Here is a 23573-nt window from a genome sequence, read left to right as displayed (position 1 = left end):
TGGCTCCTTTTTTTCCTTCAGGGTTCCCCTGAGTTGTTACATCTTCCAGGAGGCCTTCCTAGCTGCCTAGCCACCTGCCCTCCAGTCTGGCCAGTTGGGGGCCACTGCTCGTGCTCCAGCCCGTCCTCTGTATGTCCCCCATCATGGCACCTGCCGCGTCGTGTGGTAATTGTGAGCCTGTGTGCCTCCCGTCAGGCTGCACAGAAACCGTGCCTTTCATCTTTGGCATTTCAGGGCCTGGGAACCAGGTCAGCAGAATGGACAGTGACCTCTTTCCTCCCAATGCAGAGTTGCCCCTGTGATGACCTGCCCGCTGGGTCACTTTTCAGTGTTGACCCCCATCAGCCTCCTCTTCAGGCCCCTAATGGCTCATTCCCTCATTTACTCCCCACGCCCGCCATCTCTATCTCCCCACCCAGCCTCCTGCCTCCAGGCCCCTCAGACCCCAGCCCTGAACTGCTGCAGCCGCACCTGGCCAGCAACTCTTTGGTCTGGTCAGTGAGGATGGCATTGTCTGCTTTCACCATGCAGGCCAGCGCTGAGATGACGCCGGCCTTCAGAAGCCGGTTCACCCGCTTGTCCACGAAGTCCTTCTTGTCCTGGGGAGGTGAAAAGATGGCAAGGAAATCAATCCCGAAAGAGAAGGAAGATCGTCCAAAACCCTAGATGACCTAGATGTTACTTCCTTGCAGAAGGCTAGCTTTCCATTAGGCTATGCATGGGGGCGGGGTGGGTAAGCAGGGGTGGGAGGGGAGAGACAGCAGATAAAGCTGACCTAACAGTGGATTGGGTCAGCCCCAGGGTTGAATAGTCTCTACAGATAATCCTCAGGGTGGCTAGGAAGAGGCAATCTCTAGAAGCCACGTTAGAACTTCATGGCGGCAGAACATGCTATATACCCTTGCCTGCGTGAAATCCTATGCAGCTTTAAAAAATGATTCAGAGAACGACATAGCAGTGTGGAAAACATCTAAAGTATTTTCCCCAAATTGGGTACAAAATAATAACTACATTCTGATTATAACTAGTTTTATTATTTTTTCTTTTTTAATTGATTATTTATTTATTTATTTGGCTGCGCTGGGTCTTAGTTGAGCCACACAGGATCTCTAGTTTCGGCATGCGAACTCTTAGTTGCAGCATGTGGGATCTAGTTCCTGGACCAGGGGTCGGACCCGGGTCCCCTGCATTGGGAGCACAGAGTCTTAGCCACTGGACCACCAGGGAGGTCCCCTGATTATAACTATTTTTTAAAAAACGCACAGAAATAAAGAGCCTCTGGTAGGTGATATAACACGCCAAAATGACAATAGTGCTCAGAGGGAGATGATGTAATTGCAAGTAGCTATTTTCTTTTCTCTACGTCACATTTGTGTTTGTTTTGCAACATGGTTTTATTACTTTGGTCATTTTTTAAAAAATCTAAATGTTTTATTGGCTGGAAATACAATGCATATATATTCATATACAAACCACATACAAGGTATGCCATTGCGTGCAGGGAATCATTGTGGGGAGGGTCCCAAGGGGATTTGTGACACCTGGGCTGCCCCTGATCCCCCGTCCCTCCGCTTCTCATTATTCGTACTTAGCACCCATATCCCCAAATCCAGATATCCCAGAAAATAAAATTTGTATAAATGTGGAAAACATGAAATACAACTAACTGTCAGATGTCCATGAAATCAACAACATAAAACGTTCATCCTGGCTCCCTTTGGTTTCTCCGGCTATAAATTGTCGATTCCTCCTGCCCCTCCACAGAACATTAACACTAAGAAAAAACACAAGTGCCATCTAGTGGGGGAAACTGACCACGATCCTCTTCAATTTCTCTGCGTCTTCCACCAAATCCTCCCAGACACACAGGCACGGCGCCTGAACATCATTAACTGTCCTTCCCACCTCTCTGGCGGTCCAGTGGTACAGCTCCCCCCCACTCCCGGCCATCCCCTTCCCCACCTTGGGGTGCTCCTCGGGCACGTGCTGCTTGGAGAACTTGGCCAGCTGCACCAGCTCAGGGATGACCTCCTTGACGTCGTAGCTGTTGGTACAGTTCACCAGGGTGGTGGCCACCGAGTACAGGATGGTCTTGTCAGGGGTCTGGAGGCAGGAGGTGGGGGATAGGAGGGGACAGGCAGCAAGGAAACCTGAGAACAAACCACTGCCTCCAAGAGGCTCCCTCACAGGCAGGCTGGTTTGGGAGGAGCGTGGCTGGCGTGGCCCCGAGGGAGAGGAACTGGCTCTGCTCATACAGGCTCTGCTCCCCTCAACAGCACCCCAGAGCACGAACGGGAGTCCTCTCAGTGCGCTCTTTGCTTTGTGCCCCTTTCAAAAGCCCAGTCCCATAGGCTTTCCATCAGACTGCGCTGGGATAGGGTGGGAGCTGGACACCCTTTGGTGGAAACTCCCTCCCACACTTCCACCCTTCAGTGGTGGGAAAGAGCGGGGAGAGGAGGGGCGCGGGGGGAGGTGGCCCAGCAGAGGAGGAAGGGCATTTGGGAGGGACTGGGATGGAGGGAGGGGCCCAGAAGAGGCCAGGTACTGCCCCTCAGTCCCTCAAAAACCTCAACTCCCTTGGGGGGGGGAGAGGGGGGCGGGTCTCAGGAAAAAAATACCCTCATCTTATTCATCCTCCCACTGCCTGGAAGGCATGAAGAGTTCTGAGCCCATTTTACAGTCAGGAAAGATGAGGGCCAGACAGAGGGAAATGACCAACCCAGGTTTACAGGAAGAGTAGGGGGTAGAGTCAGGATGAGGACAGGGGGGTCTGATTTCCCACGCTCAGCGTACAGCCCCGTGAGCCTGAATCCAGCAGATCCTGAGACCAGAGGCCAGGGCCACACTTGCCTTGGCCAGCTCCAACATGGCCTGCAGGGCAGGGATGTCCTGAACAAAGTCATCCTTCACGTCGGCGTCCAGCGTGAGGTAGGCCAGGCCCTCCACTGCCCATCGCTGGGTCTGGGTGTCTGTGGACGTGTTGCACAGCCACCTGGGGGAGGGGAGGCAAGGGTGCTGGGACTGGGGCAAGAGTGAAGCAATTCAGGGCAGCAGGTGGGCGGCTTTTTAGGATCTGGCATCCACTAGGACACATCCCCGAGAGAAGATGGTGGGCTTGGGGAAATAGGACCCCCTTACTTGCGGCAGTGTTTGGCCAGCTTCTCTGTCGACCCTTCTGCAAACTGCCTGAGACCATAGTCTGTGCCTCCCGCAGAGCCAAGTTTACAGAGTCCCTGCGGAGGAGGGGAGATGTGTAGGATCAGAGACACCAAGGCCTGGGAACGAGGCCTTGCTCAAACGGGTCCCTGTGGCTGGAACACTTTGCCCCTTTTCTTTGCCTGGATAAACCTCTCTGCATCCTACAGAACTCAGGGCAGGTGTCACCTTTCTGAGATGCCTTCCCTGAGGCTTCCAGGTTAGGGTAGATGCCCACAAAGCTGGAGGTTTTTAACTTACCCTTTTCCCCCACCATTTTGCCCACGTAGATGTTTTGTGTCTATCATTTTGAAAAATCAGCACAGGATAATACTAAGCATATCTGTAACCACAATGATAAAACTTATGGCACAAAAACTGTCTGTGAAATCATATTTTTGTTGGGGGGCAGATTCAGATGTGCAGATTTTTACCCAGGAAAAAATTGGACTCTTGCTAGGGAAAAAAATGTCTTCCATAAGAGAAAACTCACAATGGCAGAAGCTAAAATTAGGTTTTTTTAAATTGATATGAACGAAAAAAAGAAAAAACCAAACAGATCAATGATTCAAATCTTCACTGTAATTGTTGTCAAGAAAAAGGAAGTTATTTCTATAAAATGAAAATGGAAACAATGCAGCAGGTTTAACTGTGCTATATAGAAACCGATTAAGGAAACAAACTGAATTTTTGGAGTTTGCAGTGAAACTACTTGGTGGACAAAAGCTCATCAGTGTTTGTGTCGTTCAAAAGCATCGAGGAGATCATTGTTAGGGTTACGTGGCAGGGTCCCCCATCCTGAATCCACGTTCTCACAGCCTCCTGCTTATCACCCCGATCTGCAGGGGCCTGTGGGTGGATCTGGGTGCTTAGGGTGTGGTCTCCTCAAGGACAGGGACCACGTCTCATTCATTCTGGTGTCCCTGATGCCCGGCACAGTGTCTGGTATCCAGCGCACTCACCACCAGCGTGCGGATCTTGATCTTCTCATTTTTGGTGGTCTTGTAGATATTTTTGAGCAGTGACACGCCGTTGGTGATGATGAATGTGGCACGGCTGAGCTTGGTGGAGGCATGGATGAGGGCCTCCACGGCCACCAGCTGGTCCGTCTCACGCTCTGAGCTGCACAGAGCCACCATCATCTCCATCACTCCTTTCAGTCCCAGCAGCTGATTGCCCAGGTCAAAGGGGCCCTGCAGGATCCCTGACACCGTCTGGATGGCAATCACATTCTTGTCCATGTCCTGGGGGTCAAACTTGCCCCTAAAACAGAGGGCCAGCATGGTCAAGAGAACTGGCCAAGGGGAGTGGGAGGAGTGTGAGATTTGGGGAGAGACAGATTTGTTTTTGCATCCTAGATCCAACACTCATGTGCTGTGTGACCTGGGGCAATTCACTGAACCTCTCTGAGCCTCAGCTTCTTGATCTGGAAACTGAGGATAGCACTACTACTTCTCAGAGTTACGATGGGGATAAATGAAGTAATAGATGTGTTCCTCAAGAAGCACACTCAGATGGGGACTGGCACTCAGGAAGTTTATTCGGGAGAGCTCTTGGGATCAACACCTGTTGGGAAAGGGAAGAAATCAGGCCTGGATGGAGGGAGGCACTGGACTGAGATGCAGTCATGACAAAGCCTCAGCTTGCGAAGAGTTCCAGAGCCGAGACTCCCTTCAAAGTTGTTCCAAGTTGGGGTGAGGGACAAGTCATTGGATGCTGGCTGCCCTGAGAAGGGTGAACAGCTGTCCTCAGCCAAGGCAAGTCCCCAAAGAGAGGTGACAGGTGAGAGCTGTCAGCCAACAGGCTTCCCAGAAGCTGGGGTGTCTGGTGGGACAGGACAGCAGCCACCACAGCACAATAGGGCTACCATGATGCCTGCCGCACGACCTGACTCTGCCATGTAGCTGAGTCACGATGTAGCCTGAGCCAGTCAATCCCCTGTCTGGTCCAGTCCCTTCCCCTAACAAGTCAGGGGTGAGGTGTAGACTAGAAGAGCCTGAAGTTTCTGCCTTCCTTTCAAAATCTACTATCATCTACTCTACGGGAGGATCTCTGTATGAGGACATCAGAGGTGACACACCTTCTGATCCTTCCGTGATCTGCCCAGGTTGATTTGATGTGGGGAATCCGGGCAGATGTGCACAGTGCAAATGCAGATGTGTATAAATGAAAGAAGAGAGTGTGGAGCAAGAGTCAGAGACCTGGACTCCGGTCCCACATCTGCCTCTGGCTGGGTAACTGGGCAAGTCCCTCTGGGAGAGAGGGATCAGCCTTGGGAGCTCCGGGCGCCCCTCCAGCTCTGACAATCTGTGTCCTGTGCCTCATCTTCTTCCCACTCAGTGCCGGGGAACCAGCCTTGCATAATTAGTTGGGGTCTGCCCTTTAAACTGGTTCCTTATGCCAGCTGGTGCCTGAACCTCCACCCAGCCCCTGGCCCCTGATGAAGCACCTCCCTGGAGGGGGGAGGGGAGTGGCAGCCTCAGGCACCATTTGTTGAAGGCGGTGACCCTACCCACTCAGTGTCAGGTGACCTCAGAGGCAGCATGTACAGTCTGACCAGGAGGGGGCCTCGTTCAAACGGGGACTGGCTGGGAGATAGTTACCGGGACGCTGAAGCTGAGGTCGAAGAAGACCGGAGAGGCCCTGAGGAGCTTTAAGTGACACAAAGTCGGGATCAGGAGAAGCTATAGGATGGAGCCAACTTCGCTGGAACCCAAATCCAGGAAGCTGAGAACAGTTTTTACATTTTCAAGGTTTTTTTAAAAGAAAAATTGTGATAGAGACCTACGTGTCCCACAAAACCTGAACTTACTCTCTGGCCCTTTACAGGAAAAGTTTGCCAACCCATGGAATAGAGAAAGGAAAGCAGAGTGAAGCCAGGGTCTTCACCCTCCCAAGACTCACCTGGTGCTTTTTAAACATGCAGCTTCCTGAGCCACAACCCAGACTACTGGGTCATGGGGTGGCGGGGGTGGGGGGTCCCAGAAATCTGAATAGTTTCCAAGTATGAGGATCATTGGAATAAAGGAGGGGGAAAGCCAGCTACCATGAGGAGACATCCACATGGGGAGGAACCGTGGCCTCCCACCAAGAGCCAGCACCAATGTACCAGCCACTTGAACACGCCATCTTGGAAGCAGATCTTCCAGCCCCAGTCCAGCCTTTGGATGACGGCAGCCCAGGCCAACATGTGACTGTCATTTGTAAGCCCCAAAGCCAGAACTACCCAGCCGCCTCTCGGCCAAACTGCTGTCCTATTGTGAGATAACACATGATACTTCTTGTTTTAAGCTGCTAAATTTGGGGGTAATGTGTTACACAGCCATCAATGACTAATACAGAGCCCGACGGAAACGGAGCAGGACCCTATGGTCCTTCCCTCTCCATGTCCTCAGCCTGCCTTTTGTCTGTGGAAAACCTTTAGCCAAACAAGTTTAATCAGAGAAGTGAGAAAAGGCAGAAACAAAGGAAAGCAGTCAAAGGAGACCAAATAAAAATAGTCATTAAGCGAAGTCCAGGGCCTTTAGTTCCCCTCAAGGGCTATAGATAATATTCTGAGCCGTATCCTGTGAACTGTCTTATAGATACTGAAACATCCACCAGGTGGAAGAAGTTAACTACATGATGACCAGGCTGTAGCCATGACATAAGCTGCCACAATTCTGAGAACTGGCCTCAAAGAAATGGGAACAAATTGACCCTGGAACTAAAGACTAACTGTACCTAAAACAATCAAGATGATACTGATCCGACCACTGCATGACTAATTTCAAGATGACTGTCAGAGCTGACTGTGCTGTTTCTGCCTGTAGCCGCCTCCCTCTGTCTATGAAAGCTCTTGCCCCCTGATTGTCTGGTGGGGCGGTGGGGGGAGTCAGCCTTTGGACAGGCATCTGCCCTCCTCCCACCCCCAGGTTTCCAGCCTCCAAAATAAAGCAGACTTTTCCTTTCCACCAGCTTTGCCTCTTTACCGGCTTTAGAGCAACCGGTCCCACACTTTCAGTTACTCGACCCTCCAGGAAACTCACGTGATGTACTCCTCACAGATGTTGCGGAAGTTATCCCGCTCCGGGTCACAGCGCAGGTCGTCGTAGAGCTTGTTGATGAGGATGGAGGCCAGCATTCGGGTGTTGTCAGTCAGGGGCAAGCAGGATGGCAGATCTGGAACCTGCCCCACTACCTTCAGGATCTTCCTCAGGCCTGCAGGACAGACAGCAGCAAGTGTAAGATGCTTGCCGGGCTCTGTCCTCACAAACGCTCCTTCTCGCTCAGTCCTGTTTTATCACCAGAGCTCTGCGGCCTGCCTTTAGGCAGCAGGTAGCTTATCCAACGTGAAGGGCACTGGGATGGGGCCAAGAGACCCAGGTTCTACCCCTGACTCTGCCCCGACCTGAGCAATTAGCCTCCCGTTATGGGCTTCTGTTTTCAACATTTACAAAGTCAGGACTAGTTGATCTCAGAGGACTCTACCAGTGCTAACATGCTGTGGGTTGATGTATAATCTTCCTCAAATACTATTTTATGCTCTCTTTTCCCCAGGCTTCAGTTTCTTTTTTTGTAAAATGGGAACAATACTACCTTCCTCATAGAGTTTGAGGATTCAGTGAGATAATGTATGGCAACTGCCTAGTGCCATTCCAGGCACATCATGACACTCAATAAATATTTATTATTTGTTTAGTAAATATAACATTTACTATTCATGGTATTATCCCTTCTCTTCTCTTCTGTTGAAGAAACTTCAATGGCTTCCTATTACCCACCAGGCTAATTCAACCATTAAGTATTTGTTGAATAAATGAATGAATAAGTGAACAAATAAACAACCACCTTTTAGGTACTGGCTACCAAAATAAAAGACAATCCTGACATCAAAAAGCTCACAATACAAGGAAGGGAAGACAGATGTATAAAGATTACAATAAGGTGTAAATAAGGACAGAACAGTGACACCGCAAATAGTGTGATTCACTCCAACAAAGCAAGAGTTTCAAGTTATTTGGAGCACTTACTATGTGCCAAGAGATTTCTATACATTATCTCATTTAATCCTAACATTGACCCTACTGGTTAGTATGAATCATTATCGCCATCGATCAGAGCAGAAAACCAAGATGTGGAGAAGCCAAGTAACTTGCCCAAGATCACATAACTGGCAAGTGACATAGCAGCAACCCTCTCCCAGCAATGTCTGATTTCAGAGCCCACGATGTTAACTGTTATACTACACTGCTTCGGGGACAATAGCTTGATTTCAGAGCCAGGTTGTAGAGGTGGCTAGGAGTTGGTCAGACCTTGGGTGGGACAGGTAAATGGGAGGGGGAACATCCTAGGTAAACATTGGGAGGCATGAAACTCTGGATGTGGCAGGGAATTAAAAGTGCCTGACGTGTATATGCATAGCCGATTCATTTTGCTGTACAGCAGAAACTAACACAACATTGTAAAGCAACTATATTCCAATAAAAATTAATTTAAAAAATGTAAAAATCGAAAATAAAAGTGCCTGGCAGTAAATTTTGTGCTGTGTATTTTAACACACACACAAAAGCACTGGGAGGGCTGGAGAGTCATTGGAAGGGGCCTGATGAACCAACCCAAAGCCCCAAGCCTGGCTCTCAAAGGCCTTCATCAAATGTACCGGCTCCACCTCCCCAGCCTCACCCCCTACCCTTCCCTTCCGCTCTGCCCTTGCCTTGAGCATCTCATTTCTCTTCTGCTAGAACACTCTGGACCTCCTCCTTGTCCACGTCTGCCCCTCCCTGAACCCAAAAACTTACTTCAGGCTTGACATCCTGGTGCCTCCCCTGCCCTGCCTGGTGGCTCCCCTACCCAAGCCTTCAGCCCAGTTTTCAGATATTGCTCCCCACCCACCCCCCATCCCATAAACTGTGTGGTTGGGCCTAAATCCTAGCGCAGAGAGAAGTCGATTGTCAATGCCCAGCCTTTGTAATATATGCAGAGAAGACCAGAACTGGGATGGGGGGGAGGGTGTTGAGAGGGGGAGGGTTAAAGCACTAGAGTAATTTGTTCAAGTCTAAGCACTTACACATGAACTTTGCTGAGATCTGTGAAAACCAAACAGGGGAAGTGCTATATCAAAAGAGAATAAAGGTAAAGCTGCTAAAAGCTGACTTGAACCTTTTAGAACAAGGTCTGGTCTATATGTCATTATACCTGTGGGAGAATTTATCACAGCAGATCATAAAGCCACAGGTATGATTCTTGAACAATTGAACAAGGTGATTTAGGAGAGGGGTGATGCCCTGGAGCTGACAAATTTAGTGACTATCTCCTGGAACATTGTTTTTTTTTTTTTTTAGGGAGCATTTTCTTTTTTCTAATTTTATTTAGTTATTTTATTTATGGCTGTTTTGGGTCTTCGTTTCTGTGCGAGGGCTTTCTCTAGTTGCGGCAAGCGGGGGCCACTCTTCATCGCGGTGCGCGGGCCTCTCACTATCGCGGCCTCTCTTGTTGCGGAGCACAGGCTCCAGACGCGCAGGCTCAGTAATTGTGGCTCACGGGCCCAGTTGCTCCGCGGCATGTGGGATCCTCCCAGACCAGGGCTCGAACCCGTGTCCCCTGCATTGGCAGGCAGACTCTCAACCACTGCGCCACCAGGGAAGCCCTCCTGGAACATTGTTACTGGACTTTGTGTAATGTACACTGGTGCCATTTCTCCCTCTGGAAGGCCTGTATTTTGCCATCCTGAGACTTCAGGAACGTTACCCCTTGTTGGTAGAGTCTTGTTTGTTTTATTTTTGGCACTTGCCTCGCTTGTCGGGAAACTCCGCCCAGATGTTTTTGAGTGTGTTGTGGGTGTGTTCAGGCCCTGAATTCAGAGCCTGGACCTACACCTTCACCAGCCCAGTGGTGGATCCTAATATGCTAATGACTTTTCCTGGCTTTTCAGTTGGGAATGAAGACTTCTCCCAGACAAGAGCTGCACCCCTTCCACCTTCTGCTGGTTGCCTGGTACCCTGGTGCCCACTGGAAAGGCTGGCATGAGCCCCAGACCCTCCCACCTCCTCACCGTTATCCACCACATAGATGGTGCGTGAGTTGTCATGAATGGCGAGGTCCTTCCTGGGGACGTTCTTACTGAGCAGGTTCAGGGCCTGATCCCTGCCCTGGCCAGACACCTTCTTACTGACCAGCATGTCAAGCAGGTGGTTGGTGATCTGCTTCCGGTCCTTCTTGGTGTCTGAGGAAGGAGAGGACAGGGGTAAATAGAGAGGACCAGGGCGTCTCAGGTATATAGGACCAGGGATGGCAGAGGCTTCTGGAAGGACTCTGGAAATATTGAATCCACTGCTTCCCAGATTTTGGAATTTCCCAAGAGAGTATAGTATCTCACTCCAAAAAAGGGAGGGAGATCTCTAGACAACACCCCCAAGGAGTCCTCCAGCCACTCTGAACACTGACTTCTATGGCAGCCCATTCCATTCTTGAACAGGTCTGGTTCTTAGAAAGTTCTTCACTCCCAGGCAACGATGGGCAGGGATCCAAAGGTGCTTCGTGCAGTTTTTAATACACTGATTTAATTAAATGTTTTCCAGAAAGGAAATTTACACTCCTTACAGACATTTTACTCCCCGCAGATCCAGACATGCTGGGAGCCTGAAATTCAAGCCTTTGCCTGGGATGCCAGGTCTTCCCTGCCCACTGGGGATCTTAAAGGCAAATGCCTCCTCCTGCTTTTGCCGTCTGAACTCTCTGGAACTTGGAGATTTTTGTCCTCATTCTGGATTGTAGCCCAAAGGCAAGCAGGCAGACAGGTAGAAAAGGAAAGATCTCCAAACCATGTTATATAAATAAATGATGAAGGAACGGGGCTATCTAACTGGAGAAGGAAAGACACAAATGTACATGATAGCTTGTCTTCAGATAAAAGTATGTCATGAGCGTGAGATAACAGACTTATTCTGTGAGGCTCCACAGGGCAGAACTGGGACCAGAAGTGAGTGGGACCACAAGGAGACAGATTTGAAATCAATATATGGAAGAATTCTTTAGCAGAGATGTCCAACAGCTCACTCCCTCCGGAGGAAGTTGTGGCCCCCAATGAACCACACCTCTCAGTATTCATGCTCTTGGGGAGTCCCTTCCCACACTGGCCCTGGATTGCTCATGTGACCTTACGGTACACTCAGAGGCTTAAAAGCAGTTACACATTGGGGCTGTCCATTCAAAATGCAGCCACCACATTACATAGAAACCCAAGCTGCCCACCAGAGAGGCTACAAGGAGTAAAACCAAGATACCCTGGCCAGCATCTCCAGTTAACCACCAGCCATCCGAGTGAAGCCATGTTGGACCCTCCAATAATTCTAGTGCAGAAAAGGATCCCTACCATAGTAAGTCAGAACCACATCAAGAATTCAAGACTCCAAGTGGGTTAATTACTAATACACAAAGAGCTCTTAGGAATCAATAAGAAAAACACTGTTACTCCAACAGAGGAAATAGATAACAACATGAACAAACCATTTGAAGACAAAGAAATCCAAATGGCTAATAAGGATAAGGAAAAATAATGTCTAATTCATAAATTTTTAAAATTCAAACAGATAATTATTACCTACTGAATAAGAAAATATCTTTAAGAATGATTGTATTTGAATCTGGTGAGAATGATTTGAGGCTGGAACTCTTATCATCACTTGGTGAGAGTAAAAATTGATGCACCCTCTCAAAAGGAGTTCGAAAGTAAGGAAGTGAAAGAGCTTTAGTTATGTTCATAGCATTTGACTTAGTACTCCCATTTCTAGGAATTTGTTCCAAGAAAATAATTACAAATGCAAACATAGGTTTATGTTAAGAATGGCTACTGAAGTGTTTTTTATAAGTACGAAATTAAAGGCAATCTAAATCTCCAACAATATAGAGCTGATTGATGAGTTATGATATATCCATACAATGGCATGTAATGAAATTATTTAAGATCAAGCTTTCTATGAGTGAACCTGCCTCTGTGACCTTCCCAGCCAGAGCAGGAAGTTCTAAAATGATGTCTAGGACCTGGATATACAGGAAGAAGCCTGAGTTTGTATGTGCATATATGCAGGAATGAGACAAATGTTAAATTAATAATTATTCAAGTGAAAAGGAATCCTCTTTAAGAATATTAAACGGTATGCAATAGTAATATAATGCTCAGAAAGGAGAAAAACACAAAAATATCCATAGCTGAATCCCAACTTTGTTAAATAGATATTTATATGGATGGATAGAAGAAAGATTGGAAGGGGGACTTCCCTGGTGGCACAGTGGTTAAGAATGCGCCTGCCAATGCAGGGGACGCGGGTTCGAGCCCTGGTCTGGGAAGATCCCACATGCCGCAGAGCAACTAAGCCCGTGCGCCACAACTACTGAGCCTGCGCTCTAGAGCCCGCGAGCCACAACTACTGAAGCCCGCGCGCCTAGAGCCCGTGCTCCACAACAAGAGAAGCCACCGCAATGAGAAGCCCGTGCACCGTGATGAAGAGTAGCCCCCGCTCACAGCAACTAGAGAAAGCCCTCACGCAGCAATGAAGACCCAACGCAGGCCCAGAAAATAATTAATTAATTAATTAAAAAATAAATAAAATACTTTATAGAAAAAAGAAAAAAGACTGGAAGGATACACATGGCAGTGATAGTAGTGGTTATCTGGAGGGGTGATTACAGGTTGTTGGGATTTTTTTCATCTTTACATATTTCTAAAATTTTCCACATTTCTCCATAAGCCCCTGTTACTTTTAAAAATTGTTGTAAAACATGCATAAAATAAAATTTACCATTTTAACCATTTTAAAGTATGCAGTTCAGTGGCATTAAGCACATAAACACCGTTGTGCAACCAGCATCACAATCCATCCACAGAACTTTTTTCACCTTGCAAAACCGAAACTCTATCCCATCAAACAACTCCTTATTTCCTCCTCCCCCGCCCCTGACAACCATCATTCTACTTTCTGTTTCTATGACTTTGACTGTTTTAGAAATCACATATACATGGAATCATACAGTATTTGTCTTGTTGTGACTGGCTTATTTCACTTAACATAATGTCCTCGAGGTTTCTCCATGTCGTAGCATGTGTCAGAATTTCCTGCCTTTTTAAGGCCGAACAATACTCCACTGTATAGATGGACACCACATTTTGTTTCTCCGTCCATCCGTCGATGGACACTTGGGATGCTTCCACCTTTTAGCTGTTGTAAATTATGCAGCTGTGCCTCTGTTACTTTTATCATCAGAAAATAAATGTAAAAATATAACCAGGGGGCTTCCCTGGTGGCGCAGTGGTTGAGAATCCGCCTGCCAATGCAGGGGACACGGGTTCAAACCCTGGTCTGGGAAGATCCCACATGCCGCGGAGCAACTGGGCCCGTGAGCCACAATTACTGAGCCTGCGCGTCTGGAGCCTGTGCTCCCTCCGCAACAGGAGAGGCCGCGATAGTGAGAGGCCCGCGCACCGTGATGAGGAGTGGCCCCCGCTCGCCACAACTGGAGAAAGCCCTCGCACAGAAATGAAGACCCAACACAGCCAATAAATAAATAAATAAATAAATTATATATATATAAAAAAAAGAAAGCACCTTGAAAAAAAAAATATATATATATAACCAGGCCACCTCCACATGCACGGAACGCCCAGTCTGAGATGGTAACTGACACTTCCTTGCCTCCACCCCCTTGAACCAAGGCTGAAAACTGTCTCCTACCCAGAACCAGGGCCTCTTCCATCCCTCGATGCTCTCGCTTGTCCTCCCCAGACAGAGCGTCGATGATGGCCTGGAGCAGGTTGCAGACGGTCAGAGGCAGCTCCTTGTTCTCCACGGCCATGAGGCTGCAGATTCGGTCTATCCGGACTGCGTGGAGAATCGCTGTGGCCTAGATGCCCCCAGCAAGGAGCACAGTCAGCTGGCTGCCCTTCCCTTCCAGCTGCCCTGCAGGTTAGGGAGTGGGTGATAGCTGCCCCGTACAGTAGGGACAGAAGACCAGGCAGCCAATGCCTCATGGGACCCGTGGCCTGGGAAGGCCCTTGACACGAGCCATGCCCCTTTCCAGAGGTGTAGAGCTGCTCCATCCGATACAGTAGCCACTCGCCACAGGGGAGGCATTGAACACGTGTAATGCAGCGAGTTCACATTGAGATGTGCTGTGAGGTAAAATGCACACTGGGTTTTGAAGAGTTAGTATGAAAAACTGTAAACTGTCATAACCTTTGCATTCAGCTCTTCCACATAAACCACTTTCAAGAAACTTATCTTTGTTTAGTCAGACCCATTCCCAGCTCAAAGAAAAAATAAGAGGATCAATCTCTGTTGAATCTGGGGCCATACCACCAAGGTTGAGGGGAGACGCTTTAGACGTTGTATCAGGGTCTATCCATGCCAGCCACACCCTGCCCACAGGGCAACGCCAGGTCCTCGGACCGGCAGCCCTCCGTGCCACGAACCCTGCCCCTGCCCTCACCCTAGCTCGGTGGCCACTACACATGCCCGACAGGGTCCGTATTGCAGCCAGCATCAGCTCAGGCCTCTTAGTGTCCAAAAGCTGCAGCAACAGGGCCACACCGTTGTTCTGGAAGATCCTCTCGGCCCCTGCTTCCTCACGGCTGAGCACAATGAGGTTTCTGGCCGCCTGAAGGGGGGAGGAAACAATGAAGGTCATGAGGGAAGTCCGGCTGCAGAGGCCTTGGCCAGGAGCCAAGTGCAGGGGCTGCTGCAAGGACTAGGTCTTCAAAATGTTTTTATATTCTTTTGCCCTATAATCCTATTCATGGGAACATAGCCCAAGAATATAATTCAAAACAAGAAACAGAGTAACTTGCAAGAAAGACCAACTGGATAGGGCTTCCCTGGTGGCACAGTGGTTGAGAATCTGCCTGCCAATGCAGGGGACACGGGTTCGAGCCCTGGTCTGGGAAGATCCCACATGCCGCGGAGCAACTAGGCCCGTGAGCCACAACTACTGAGCCTGCGCGTCTGGAGCCTGTGCTCTGCAACAAGAGAGGCCGCGATAGTGAGAGGCCCGCGCACCGCGATGAAGAGTGGCCCCCACTTGCCGCAACTGGAGAAAGCCCTCGCACAGAAACGAAGACCCAACACAGCCATAAATTAATTAATTAATTAATTAAAAAATAGCTTTAAAAAAAAAAAAAGACCAACTGGATGAAATATATTGCAGCCATTGAAGTCATAAATGAAAAGACTCAGAAGAAGCTTGGAAAACACATTGGTAAGCAGAAACAGAATCACAGGTTCACTCTGATTGCACTTATGGTAAAATAAACCTGTGTATATATGCTTGTGGATAAGGACTTTAAAAAGGTAGGGAAATGTTAAATTAATTAAACAAGGAGGTGGCTTCAATGCCTAAGCGACTAAGTAAGCAAACCCAAACCACACTTGGCTGTACAGCAGAAATTAACACAACATTGCAAATCAACTATACTTCAATTTAAAAAAACACAAAACAAAGCAAAACCTAACCCTGTATTGCCTCAAGGTTAAGAAATCGAACCTTAAGGATGACCAATCACAAACAGCTAACGAGCCTTTCCCAAATAATGCAACTGCTTCAGCTATAGCCAATCAAATAATTCCCTTGTTTTGCTTCCACCTCTTTTCTATAAAAGTCTTTTTCCTAGCTCCTGTCGGTGGAGTACCCCTAACCACTTCTGTTTTCGTGCTGCCCAATTCAAACAGATTTTGCTCAAATAAATTCTTAGAATTTTTATATGTCTCAGTTTATCTTCTAACAGAAGTGAAGTGATTTCACATGGGAAATTATTTTTCCATTAAAAATGTTCTTCGAATATGGTTTTGGCATTGTTTGTTTGTTTATCTGTTTAGGGAAATCTGAAGTTGCAGGGGGTTCTCAGGAAGGTTGAAGGTTGTGGGCAGAGAGAGCACAAGATGGGATTTGAAAGCCCTGGGTTTGAGTGCTGATTCTGCCACATGCTAGCTGTGTGACCTTGGGCAAGTCATAGCACCTCTCTGGGCCCCAGATTCCTGTCTGTAAAAATAGACAGTTGAGCTGGGTTTTCAAGTGTCTTCCCACCCTAAAGCCTTCCACCTTGAGGATATATATACAGTCATCCCTCAGTATCCGCAGGGGATTTTTTCCAGGACCCCCGCGGATAACAAAATCCATGGATGCTCAAGTCCCTTATATAAAATGGCGTAGTACAGTCGGCCCTCCTTAACCACAGGCAACCAACTGAGGATCGAAATTCCTTAAAAGGCCCCAGATCTGGAGAGGAGGCCTTGAACAGGACCTGAGACCCTGGGGTTGGGCAAAGAACTCATGAGGCAGGAAAAGGAGGAGGTAGACAAATAGGTAGGGAGGCTGATTAGAGAATTCCAGGCAAGCATGAGCTGAACCGTCATCGCTCTGTCAGTCAAGGGCTTTGTACTTCTCGAACCACTTTTATCTATAACAACTCAAGTCCTCATAAGAGTTTGCTATAAAAGATAGCTGCATATTATATGAACTTACTGACCATTAAACTAACAAAAATTCCCCAGGCATTGTCTGCCAAGTTCTTATAAATATTCAGATATTCTTTTTTTTTTCCCTGTGAAGGACTAGAAACATTTTATTTTTTAAAATTTATTTAATTAATTAATTTATTTGTTTGCACCGGGTCTTAGTTGCAGCAGGGGGTTCCTTAGTTGGGGCTCACCGGCTTATTAGTTGCGGCACATGGGCTCCTTAGTTGTGGCATGCGAACTCTTTTAGTTGTAGCACGCATGTGGGATCTAGTTCTCTGACCAGGGATTGAACCCGGGCACCCTGCGTTGGGAGCGCAGTCTTAACCACTGGACCACTAGGGACGTCCCTAGAAACATTTAAAAAATGCAGCAAACTTGGCTAAGAGGATGGTATTCTGAATAAAGATTTTCATATTTCAGAATGACTTGTTGCAATGTTTTGAAATGGAATAAAACATTATTTTAATGTGTCATTGTTTCTCAGGGCCAAAAGTAGGGTGAGGCAAGAAATACACCTTGGGTGCAAAATTTACGGGGCACCAAAAACCTCTGTAATCAAGATAAATGCAATGCATTTAATAAATTTAATAAATTTGTATGTAATATGTAATACGTAAATAAATTTAATAAATTTGTAAATGCAATGCATTTAATAAATTTGTATTTAATGCAATGTTTTAAAATATCAAAATCAATTTTGTTTACTTTCTCCAAGGAGCCGCCTCCCTGGCCTGCAACCTGTCGGCGGCCTTACCGCCCAGACACAGGAGCAGAGTCTGCAGCGGAAGCACAGTTACCTGGCAGGTCCCAAGAGCACCCGCTGCCGGCCCAGCACCCACCTTCTCCAGCTTATCAGCTTCACTGTTTCCGTCCAGGAGAATCTCAAACATGTTCTGTACCCTCGAGTCTGTGGAGTACTGCACACGGAGCTGAGGGGAGAGGAGGGAGTGGGGAAGAAGGCAGGCAGGGGTCCACGTCATTCCAGCCGGCTCCACATAAAGTTCATCTCAATTAATAGCTTCCTGTCTCCCTCCATCATTCATTCATTCAACAAACATTTACTGAACAACTACTACGAGTCAGACACTGTATAGAATGGAGAACAAAGTCAAGCCCTTGCCCCACAAAGCTGACAGTCTAGTTACATTCGCCGTCCCATTTGGTCTTCACAAGTCTTGGAAGGCAAAGGATCATCACCCCAGTTTTGAAGTCTAGTAAACAATTAGCTATTAGACATTTTAATATGGACTAAAGGGCTTCCCTGGTGGCGCAGTGGTTAAGAATCCGCCTGCCAATGCAGGGGACACGGGGTCAAGCCCTGGTCCGGGAAGATCCCACATGCCTCGGAGCAACTAAGCCTGTGTGCCACAACTACTGAGCCTGTGCTCTAGAGCCCGTGAGCCACAACTACTGAGCCCATGTGCCACAACTGCTGAAGCCTGTGCATCTAGAGCCCGTGCTCCTCAACAAGAGAAGCCACCACAGTGAGAAGCCCGCGCACTGCAATGAAGAGTAGCCCCTGCTCGCCGCAACTAGAGAAAGCCCGCGTGCAGCAACGAAAACCCAATGCAGCCAAAAATAAATAAATAAAATAAATTTTAAAATATATATATGGGCTAGAACAGAAATATATCTCCAGGATCGGAAACCTGAAGCAGTTTCTAAGTACCTTTTCAAGCAAATTAAAACTGTTATTTTTGAATGTCTCATCCCTCACTCTCCCAACCCCAGTGCTCTGAAGCTTTCATAAAGTGACCTAACCAATCCATCATCCCCCATCTTGCCAGCTCCTTCTGTACCTCCCACTGCTTTTTTCTGCTGGTCTACGGTGCCACCTATTTTCATCACTCCTTAGTCTGTATTTTGTCAGCCCTTGAGTCTGCACCCTGGACAGTACGACGTGGTCCCACCATGGGGCTGCCCCAGGCACAAAGAAGTTACTGTGTCTTGGAGCAAGGAGCTGTGTGATCAGTTACCTTCCCGCTCTTACAGTGGGGAAAGCAACACCCCAAGGGGTCCCTCAGAAAATTGGTAGCTAAGCCAGTACTAGGGTGCAGGATTCCTCATCTCTGGTCCAAGTTCTCCCGACCCCACTCCATTTTCCTAGAAAGGATTCCCTGTTCCTACTGGTTCCTGGCTGTCCTCCATTCCCCAGCAATACCCTTCCCCCAGTTCCTAGGTTTCTCCTGCTGCCTTTGTCCTCCCAGAGAGGAAGATCGTGGTGCAGACATACTGAGTTGCAGTTTTTTAAAAAGCCTCCATCTGGAATTTAAAAGACTGGTGTTCTAGTCCTGGCTGGCTTGCACCCTCGAACAAGCACCACGGCATCTCTGATCACTCACAGACAGGTGTCCCTGCCCGCCTGTCTGTGTCACGTGACCACTCCATCCAAGGGTGTGGAGGTAGGCCAGCCCTGCCTGATGTCCCGCTCCCCTAACTGGTCCCTACTAGGAATGGGGAGAGGTAGCCAAGGCTTATGTGCAGGGGCCCGGCTCACCTTCTCCTGGATGCTGGCGTTGAGCCTCCTCAGTGTCTCCTGGAAGTTCGGGTTCTGTGGCTCCAGGGTGGCACAGCATTGCACATCCTTGAAGGCCTGGGTCAACTCCCCCAGGTGCTCCAGTGCCTGGCTTCGCCGATACAGAGCCTTGATGTCCGAGGAGTTGATGTCGATGGCTAGCAAGGGGGACAGGCAAGGCCTCAGGGGGCCGGGCTACAGACCACCTTCCCCTCCCCCACCGCTGCCCCCAACTGCAGGGCTTCTGTGCCTTCCTTGTAGAGTATGCATCCATGTAGACTATCTGGTCCAAGGCTCCCCTTTGTTAGGGAGGCGGTAAGAATTACAGTCTCAGGGTTGGAAGGGAGCTTAAGGGTCATCTTGTCTAATTCCTGACTCTCCAGTCTCGGCTCAGTGATCCCTGCCAAAGGCTCATCCAGCTGGTGCTTGCATACCTCCAGCAGTCCGGGAGCTCCTTCCTTCTCAAGGCAGACAGCTCCTTCAGAGAGCCCTTCCCTCCTCCCGCCTGAAACATATCTTCCTGTAACTTTGCCCTTTTGTCTTGAGTCTAGCCCTGGAACACGCGAGATGAAATCCAATCCTTCTTCCTCGTGACAGCCTTTTAGGTATTTGAAGGCAGCTCCCTGTCCCACCTGGGAGTTCCTTCTCTGAGCTAAATATTGCCACTTTCCTGCTCTTCACAGGATGTGTTTCCAGTCCCCTTTCCAGCTGGGTCCCTCCCTTCTGAACTCACTCCAGACTATCTCTGTTTCTCCTAAAAAAAGTGACCAAATCAAACCCCAACACAGACCTCTGCAGAGGAGAATCCCCTTCATTCTGCGTATTATAGCCCTAAAAATGCAGCCAGGAGAAGTGTTCCCATTTTGATCGTGCTGTTAAGTCTAAGTTCTCTCAGAACTTGAGGCACTCCATGGCCAGCATTTACATATGTTTATTCCTCCTAGTGTCTGTGGAATGAAATAGTGCCTCCGTCTTCCCCTCAGGAAGCCCGGTCCCCACAGAGTGGACCAGGCTGATGCCCTGGCTCTGGGAACCAGCCCTCTCCCCCCGCCATCCCATGAACATATTCCAACAAACTGGCTGTGTCCTTACCGTGACAAAAGGATTTCTGGAAGCAACCTTCTAAGCAAAGAAGCTGCCCCAGCATATTTAACATGTAAAAACGTGACTTAGGGATGGCTTTTCTGGAGCTCTCCTTTCACATAAGGATGGTACATCTGAAGCCCCACCTACAATGCCCAGGATGGCGTTTATACAGTCGGTCATTCCTGCGAGTGCCGAGAGCCTCTTAGACTAAACAGGGATGCAGAAGTGGAGGGAAGGAGGGCAAGGTCCGAGTGAGGGGGACTCACCTCTCGAGGCATCTGAAGCCACCTGAGCATAGCTCTCCTGAGAAACGGGGAAGGAGGAAACTTGGTTAATGTGGGCCCGACACAGTGACAGCCAGAGAGGGTCCCCGAGGCAAGGAGAGAGGGCTCGCTGGCAGCTGCCACTGTCAGAGGCCAGGGGAGCGCCCCTCACTGGGCATGGAAAAGTGGACGAGCTTTGGCATCAGGCAAACTCGGGTTTGAACCCAGCTCTGCTGCTAACTACCTGGAGATCTTGGGGAAGTTATTGAGCCCTCCTCTGAGTCTTGAGTTTGTGATCTGCGATATGGGCATGGAAGCAGCAGCGACCTCACGGTCTGTGGTTAAAATGCCACGAAATAACCTATAAAAAGCCCCTGTCATGATGCCACTTCCCATGAAACTGCTTCCCGTGGGATGAGAACTATCTCCATGGATGAATTTCTGTCTCCCAGAGGAGTGGGTCAGGCAATGGGTACCAGAAAGCAGTGGGAGGCGCCCTTCTCCAACCTGAGGGGTCCATTGAGAGGGCTGGGATGATAGGCGTGCCTGTCAGGATGAGGGGGCTGCCTCCACACCCCTGCATCCTAGCCCTGGCCCTCAGCTCCCTGCCCCTCTTCATCCCAGACCGTTTTCAGGCCACAGGCTGCCCGGTTCCGATAGAGTGTGGCCAGGAGGGCCTTATCCTTGGTCAGCTTCAGGGCTTGGCTATAGCTCTTTGCTGCGGCCTTGTAGTCCTGGAGCTGGAAATGCCGGTTCCCCTCCTCCTTCAGCTGCACTGCTTCTGCCTCGGCCATCTGTGGGGACAGGAGGAGCTCCGTCTGGCCAGCCCCTCCCTCCAGACCCGAGGGTGGGTTCCTGGCCTGAGGTCTGGAGCCCCAGGTGCCCCATCCACCAGGATGGGAGGTGAGGATGCTGCCTGCAACGGACCCACCCCGAGCACCCGTGAATCCTTTGCCCAGAAGGACATCACAGCATTTGCTCGGAGCGTGGCCCGAGTTGAGAGGGGTCTCGGAGACCCTGTTCCTAGGGAACTCTGCTCAATATTATGTAACAACCTAAATGGGAAAAGAATCTGAAAAAGAACAGATACATGTATATGCAGAACTGAATCACTTTGCTGTACACCTGAAGCTAAGGCAACATTGTTAACCAAATATACTCCAATATAAAATTTAAAAAAAAATTCCCTGTTCCTCCCTCTCTCTCCCTCCCAGCTAGACACACCAAGGGCCTGAATTCTCACCGCAGGCCTTAAAATTTCTGGGTGCCCCTTCTCCCTCCCCAGTCCAAGGAGCACTCCAGGCCAGCTCACGTTCTCACAAGGACAATGTTCTCGGTCTGTCCTCCCCGGGGTGCAGCTCCCGCGTGTGTGAACCCCCAGCCAGCCAGCGTCAGTCTGCCCCTCCTAGCCCCTACCCAGGAGACTTTATCAGCCCTGCTAGTGGCTCCAGACCATATTTAGCCACAGGGGCAGGTGCCCCTGGAGTCTGTCACTGATACTCAGGGCCCTCCCTCTCCCCAGACTGGACAGTCATTACCACGTGGAGGTTCTGACTAACCTCTGCCCCAGCACCCCGCTCAGGGGCGGTCCTGGGGGCTCAGGCACTCATACCCCAAAGAGTGAGAGAAAGATCCAGAGAGACGGGAACCCCCCAGCGCACCCTCCCTCCCTCGGCACGGCTCTAATGCCGCTTGTCCAACTCCATCCCAGATAAACGACCTCCTCTCCCCTCCCCCACACCACTGCTATTTTGGGAGCAGAGTGACAGCTGAGGGGCTGGCGGACTTGGACACACAGAGCAGCTGCCCAGGTCCCAGACCAACTGGAGACATCCAGAAATGCCCTTCTGGAGGGAGGAGGGAAGAAGGAAGAATGTTCCTTCCCCTCTTCCCCTTGGCCACAACTCCCCTACCCCTTCCACCTGTTGAAAATGTCCTTGCTTTTCAGAAAGACCCATGGGCTTGCTATCTCACTTTAGTGGAAGTGGGATGTTTGTTTGTTCCACTCTGCACCTCTTCTGTGGTTCCTCCCCGTCTGTATGGAGCGGCTATATTCAGCCTCTCTCTCCCATCAGACTGGGAGCTCCCAGAGGACAGGCTCTGTTCATCCCCCACCAGACTGAAATCTTCTCCCACAGCAAGAGCTGGGGCAACCTGGGAATTCCCTGAGACCAAGGACTGTGCCCCCTAACTGACTGGGACTTGCGGAGTCCCCCTCATCAGAAGGGGGTCTTCCTGGGACAAGAGCTATGTATTCACTAAAAACTGTGAATCAGGGACTTCCCTGGCAGTCCAGGGGTTAAGACTCCGCGCTCCCACTGCAGGGGGCACGGGTTTGATCCCTGTTCAGGGAACTAAGATCCTGCATGTGGCTCCACGCGGCCAAAAAACAAAAACAAAAAACCCCCCCAAAACTGTGAATCTCTATGTTGTGCACCTGAAACTTATATAATATTGTAAATCAACTATACCTCGATGTTAAAATTTTAATTAAATTAAAATTTTTTAATTAAGAAAAAAACAACTATGTATTCGTCACCAGAGAGGGTCTCCCCTGGGGCAGGAATTGTTTCTCCTCATCCGACTGAGGGTTCCTAAGAGAAATTTATGAGGTTGTCCCTACTTGGATTCAGAATTCTCCCGCATTTCTGTGTCTCTGAGCCTGGGCTGTGGGCACCCTCCCAGAGGGCAAGGATAGCATCTCATGCAGTTTGATTTCCCCTGGCACAGAGCCTGGAAGAATCAGTGCCCAATGCATGTTCCTAAATGAATGAATGAATGAAGTCTTTGTGCTGATGCTTTGCTTCACTTACTACCATTCTGTCATCCTCTCCCCTATATCTTCAAACTGAGAAAGATAACTGCAGGAAAAAAAGCATAGGTGGGATCACTCACACTAGATTCTGCTCTTAGTTCTGTGACCTTGAAAACACAGCTCTGTGACTTTGGACAAGTTCTACTGCTCTGCTGGACACAAGATCCAGCCCTGATATATGTTTGTTGACTGAATAAACGAATGAATGGATG

At 49.1% G+C, this 23573-nt stretch overlaps 1 protein-coding gene across 3 annotated transcripts in view; it reads right to left on the bottom strand.

Moving 5' to 3' along the window:
• Positions 1–21340, bottom strand: part of UNC45B (unc-45 myosin chaperone B) — a 29358-nt gene extending 8018 nt beyond the window's left edge. Inside the window, exons 1-13 of one of the 3 annotated variants that reach the window (XM_061177163.1) lie at positions 21173–21340; positions 20550–20586; positions 19180–19355; positions 17522–17611; positions 14659–14826; positions 13905–14073; positions 10229–10399; positions 7224–7395; positions 4158–4458; positions 3139–3233; positions 2845–2992; positions 1963–2103; positions 472–599 (exon numbers count right to left, since the gene is read on the bottom strand). In XM_061177163.1, the coding sequence (XP_061033146.1) occupies positions 472–599; positions 1963–2103; positions 2845–2992; positions 3139–3233; positions 4158–4458; positions 7224–7395; positions 10229–10399; positions 13905–14073; positions 14659–14826; positions 17522–17611; positions 19180–19355; positions 20550–20586; positions 21173–21340 (1964 nt within the window). The remainder of the gene's footprint in view (positions 1–471; positions 600–1962; positions 2104–2844; positions 2993–3138; positions 3234–4157; positions 4459–7223; positions 7396–10228; positions 10400–13904; positions 14074–14658; positions 14827–17521; positions 17612–19179; positions 19356–20549; positions 20587–21172) is intronic. The other 2 variants (XM_061177164.1, XM_061177165.1) reach the window with 2 other exon arrangements.
• Between the last annotated feature and the right edge of the window lie 2233 nt (positions 21341–23573).

The sequence above is a fragment of the Eubalaena glacialis genome, chromosome 19, assembly GCF_028564815.1.
Source record: "Eubalaena glacialis isolate mEubGla1 chromosome 19, mEubGla1.1.hap2.+ XY, whole genome shotgun sequence".
NCBI lineage: Eukaryota > Metazoa > Chordata > Mammalia > Artiodactyla > Balaenidae > Eubalaena > Eubalaena glacialis.
Note: the sequence above shows the minus strand (reverse complement) of the source record. Positions and strands in the feature narration are given on the sequence as shown.